The 4,771-nt window shown below is 60.1% G+C and overlaps 1 protein-coding gene across 1 annotated transcript in view; it reads right to left on the bottom strand.

Annotated features, from left to right (window-relative positions):
* Positions 1-1,831: 1,831 nt before the first annotated feature.
* SLAMF1 (signaling lymphocytic activation molecule family member 1) overlaps positions 1,832-4,771 on the bottom strand; it is a 7,861-nt gene continuing 4,921 nt past the window's right edge. Inside the window, exons 5-8 of the mRNA XM_042020549.1 lie at positions 4,430-4,540; positions 3,323-3,417; positions 2,477-2,623; positions 1,832-2,378 (exon numbers count right to left, since the gene is read on the bottom strand). Coding sequence (XP_041876483.1) covers positions 2,334-2,378; positions 2,477-2,623; positions 3,323-3,417; positions 4,430-4,540 — 398 coding nt within the window. The 3' untranslated portion in view covers positions 1,832-2,333. The remainder of the gene's footprint in view (positions 2,379-2,476; positions 2,624-3,322; positions 3,418-4,429; positions 4,541-4,771) is intronic.

The raw sequence follows: 4,771 nt of genomic DNA on the forward strand, positions 1-4,771 counted from the left end.
CGCACTCAGCATCTCCCAGCTGAGCTTGGAGGACGCCGGGATCTACTCGGTAAAGATCAATGGGAAAACATCCACGTTCACCCTACGCGTGTACGGTAGGTGCTTCTAGTGCTGCTTTTGGGGTTTGTTCTGCTCAAAGGGGTTTCCTGACACTCTCGTCTGCCCCTGTCCCCAGGGGAGCTGGCAGAGCCCACGGTGACCTGCGAGGACCGGAACTGCTCGGCCGGGAGCTGCCGCTTCTCCCTGCGCTGCTCCGTGCCCGGCACCGGCCTCGGGAGCATCTCCTACCTCTGGAGCAAGGGGGAACAGCCGTGGGATGAGGGGCCCACGGTGCTGGTGGTGAATGAATCACCCTGGAACGAGCCGGAGTCACTGACGTGCACGGCACGGAACCCCGTCAGCAGCCGGAACGTCACCGTGGTGGCACCTGGTGGCCTCTGTGAAGGTGAGAGCTGTGGGAAGGTTTGGGATTGGGATGGGATTGGGATGGGATTGGGATGGGGTGGGATGGGCTGATCCCACTCTCCGGGGCTCCAGCTTTTCCCCGGAGCGGTGGCTCGGGATGCAGAGGGAAGCGCTGACCTCTCTCCCTGTTTTCTCCCCTCGCCAGAAAACGCCACGCACCCTCCCGGCCCCGGTGAGCTGCCACCCCCTGTCCATGTCCAGCTGCGCTCCCGAGCGTCCCCAGGCGTCCCCGTGTGCCCGGGGCAGCTTTTCCATGTGTGGCCGGGGAGGGGGATTGGGGAGCCTGAGCCCAGCACCCTCCAGCTCCTCCCAAAACCCTTTCCAGGGAATGTTGGGCCTCTCCGGGCAGTGCCCTCAGCACCCCCGGGCTGGCTCTGTCCCCTGGGGGATTTCGGGAGGGCAGGAGTCCCCCCGAGTTTGGGATGGGAGCACCGAGTCCATCCGTGCCCCAGAGCCAAGGTGGGTGTGGGAATGTGGGTTCCTCACGGGCTTTGCTCCCCAAAAAGCCCCCCGAGGTCCCTGGAGGGCAAAGAGGCATCGGCCAAGGGCCGTGCCCGGGAGGGGCCGGGCCGGGATTCTCTGGGTGCTGCTTCCACAAAGCCGCTCGTCCTCGGGCAGCCCTGGCTCGGAGCGAGTTCTCCTGGAATGAGGGATCAGGGAGGGATTTGGGGCCGGGTTCCCTCTGTCCCCATGCCAGGAAGAGCCAGGTTTATTTTGGGATGTGATCCATGGACTTCTTCTCTCTCCAGAGCCGCACCTCGGCAGCCTGGGCAGGGTCGTGGCCGTGGCCGTGGCCGAAGCCGCGGTGCTTTCCTCGATTTTCCTCCTGTTCCACTGCAGAGGCCAACGAGGAGCTCGACTCAGCAGCTCAGGGGGTTAATCCTGGGCTGTTCCAGGGTGATGGAATGTGGGGCTTTCCCACCATTTTCGAGGCACAAGGATGAGCCTGAGCTGCCCTTCCCCGGGCAAATATTTTGGTTCCTCTTCCCCCAAATCCAGGCCCAGCCTGGGAAGTTCCCCCAGAATCCCATCCCAAAACGTTTTATTCCCAATTTATTTTCCTTCCCCTCCGTCACAATCCACGAGCTCGGAGCTGCGGACACCTGAGACGTTTTGGGGTTATAAAATCGCCAGAATTGGGGCAGGGTTGGATTGCTCAGCCCTGGCCCCTCAGCATTCCCACACTGGATATTCCCGCAGGGAATCAGGGCAGGGGGTGGCCAGGCCCCCTCTCAGCCCTAAATTCAGCTTTAATTCCACCAGGGACAACCTCACCTGTTCCCATAAAATCTGTGGGAAAGGATGGGAATGGGGAAGTCCGATGGGACGTGGCTTCTCCCACAGAGGGGTTGCTGAAATTCCTCACTCCTTGGGCCAAAATCATTCATTTCACTCATTCCAGAGCTCAAAAAATAAAACCAACTTCTCATTTTTCCACTTTGAAGTCCCCGTGGGCTCCCTTGGGGAATCAGGACCACGGGATGAGATCCCGGAGTGAAATTCCACAGGAATGAGGTCCGAGTCCAAATCCGCTCCTAGACGCCTTTCCCGGGGCCGCAGGAGCGGGAATGACCCTTCCCGTCAGGATCCTCCCTCCTTCCCAGCTCCGAGGTGGATCCAGAGCCTCTCTCCCTTCTCCCACCGCTCCAGGATCCCGCTGGAATTCCTCCCCCACACCCAGGGGAGGTTCCTTGCCCATGTCCAAGCCCTTGCTTGACCATCCCACACCGCTCCGGCCACCGCGCCGGACACGCCGCCCACTCCGGAGAGTTTTTCCCCCGATTCCTCAGGGATTCCCAAGGGATCCCCAAGGGATTCCCCAGGGATCAGCGGGAGAATCCGGCCAGGAACGCAGATCCCAGAGAAGCTCAGGCCACGGGAAGAGTCACGCTGGCATAAACCGTCGTGGGCTCCTTGGAGAGGACAAAAATGTGGGGTGGCCAAAGGGCTCAGCGAGGTGGCCTGGCCAGGCAGCGCCCCACAGGTGGGGGCTGGGGACAGTCCCCCTTACCTGGGACAGCGGGGAGTGTCCCCGCGGGGTTGGGGACCCTGCCGGGGACCGGGGGGCTCCGTCGGGGGCCGGGGGTGGCCCGGTGGCCACGGCGTAGATGGTGGTGCAGGAGGAGGAGGCGGCGATGGGGACGGTCCCTTTGGGCTTCTGAGGGAGGGGACAAAGGGTGGGCAACGAGCCCGGGGTCCCCACGGGGCCAGCCCGGCCCTGCCGCCACCTTTTCCTGCCCGGTTTGGGGCTTGGAAAAGGGGCAAAACCCCGGAGTTTGTCCCCAAAGGCACCGCGGGACGTTGAGGGCTCGGCAAGTTGTGTCACGCGGCCTTATTCCCAGAGATTCCCAAATTTCCGGGGACCAGGGGCGGCAGGGGTGGGTGGCCGCCCCACAATGTCACCCTCTCCCTTTTTCCCCCCTTGCTCCCCTTGCTTTTTTCCCCCTTTATCCCTTTTTTTCTCTTTTTCCCCTTTTTTCCCCCTTTTTCCTCCCTTTTTCCCCCCTTTTCCCCTTTTTCCCCCTTTTTCCCCCCTTTTCCCCCTTTTCTCCTTTTAGCACCTTTTTTTCCTCCTTTCTTCCCCCTTTTTCACCTTTTTCACCTTGTTCCTCCTTTACACCTTTTCCCCTTTTTCACCTTTTCCCCTTCTTCCCCTTTTCCCTCTTTTTCCACCATTTTCCCTTTTCCCTCTTTTTCCCCCTTTTCCCCCATTTTTCCCTTCTTTCCCTCTTTTCCCCCTTTTTCCCCTGCACTTTCTTCTCCCTTTTCCCCCTATTTCCCCCCCTTTCTTCCCCCTTTTCCCCCCCATCCCATTTTTCCCCATTTTCCCCATTTGTCCCCGTTTTTCCCAGCTCACCTGCACCCTCTGCACCTGGGCGTAGATGGTGGGGCTGGTGCTGGCCGGAGTGACCTGGGAGTGGTCCGGGACTGGCCAGGAGGGGTTCTGGTCACCTGTGGGGGGGTCACACAATCCCGGGATCATCCAGGTTGGGAAAGAATTCCAAGGTCATCATATCTGGCCTGTGTCCGTTTGCCCCTGGACACCCAGCCCAAATCCCGGGATCCCTCGGACACCTCCAGGGATGGCCACTCCAACCCTCCCTGGGCAGCCCCTCCCAAGGCCTGGCCGCCCTTTCCAGGAGGGATTTTCCCAAATATCCACCCTGAGCCTCCCCTGGCACAGCTCGAGGCCGTTCCCTCTTGTGCTGGCCCCGTTCCCTGCGATCAGATCCCAAATCCCCCCTGGAAGAGCCCCAAATTCCCGCTGGATCCCCCTTTTCTCCAGGATGAACCCCCACAGCTCCCTCAGGAATTCTCCTTTTAGGATTCACTCTCCAAGTCTGGAATGGGCTGGGAGCTGGAAGGGGATCCCAAAGATCCCAAGCCCAAAGATCCCAATCCCAATTCCAGCCACACCCAGTCCCTCGGGGATGACCAGCTCCGTGGCCAGAGGGTTTCCGGCTCATTTGGTCATTTCTGGGAATTTGGACATTTCTGGGAATTGGCCTCCACCCGAGGAATGGGAAAAGATTCTCCTCCCTCCAGTTTTTGGGTTAGGATCATCCAATTCCCGTTGGGATCGTGGCAGATGGTTGTGGACACCCATCCCCATGGGAAAGGAATCCATTTCCATTTTTTAATTTTTCTCCTGGTTTTTAAGCCATTTTTTCCCCCCTTCTTTTTACCCTTGGAGAAAACCACATTTTTCTCCTTCCCAAGGGTCGGGATAATCCATTCCAAGGTTTTTGACCCTTTCAGGAGGAATTCTTTTCCTGGAAAGAGCAGTCAGGCCTTGGAAGGGGCGTTTGGAGGTGTCCGAGGAACCACCGGACACTGGGCGGTGCCCAGGTGGGGACTGGCCACAGGTTGGACTCGACGACCTTGGAGCTCTTTCCCAACCTCAGGGATTTTGGGAATCAGCCCTCGGGGACCCCCACCCATCCCAGGAACCCCCCAAACTCACGTTTGGCCAAGTGGGTGGCCCTGAAGATGACGATGGCCACGAAGACGATGGCGATGACGGCACCGAGCCCCACCAGCAGCACGCAGAGCTCCGTCCTCAGCCCGGGGTCACCTGGGGCGGGAGGGGACACGCGGGGAGGTGGCCACGGGTCAGCCAGAGCCCGGGGTCACCTGGCACCCCATGCGGGTGGGTTTTGTCACCTGGCACCCCATGCGGGTGGGTTTTGTCACCTGGCACCCCATGGGGGTGGGTTTTGTCACCTGGCACCTGATTTGGGGTGGGTTTTGTCACCTGGCACCTCATTTGGGGGTGGGTTTTTGTCACCTCTGTCCCCTAATTTCG

Source organism: Corvus kubaryi, unplaced genomic scaffold, assembly GCF_017639235.1.
Source record: "Corvus kubaryi isolate FWS band 111438036 unplaced genomic scaffold, C.kubaryi_AGA036_p1.0 37005, whole genome shotgun sequence".
In the NCBI taxonomy this organism is placed as follows: Eukaryota; Metazoa; Chordata; class Aves; order Passeriformes; family Corvidae; genus Corvus; species Corvus kubaryi.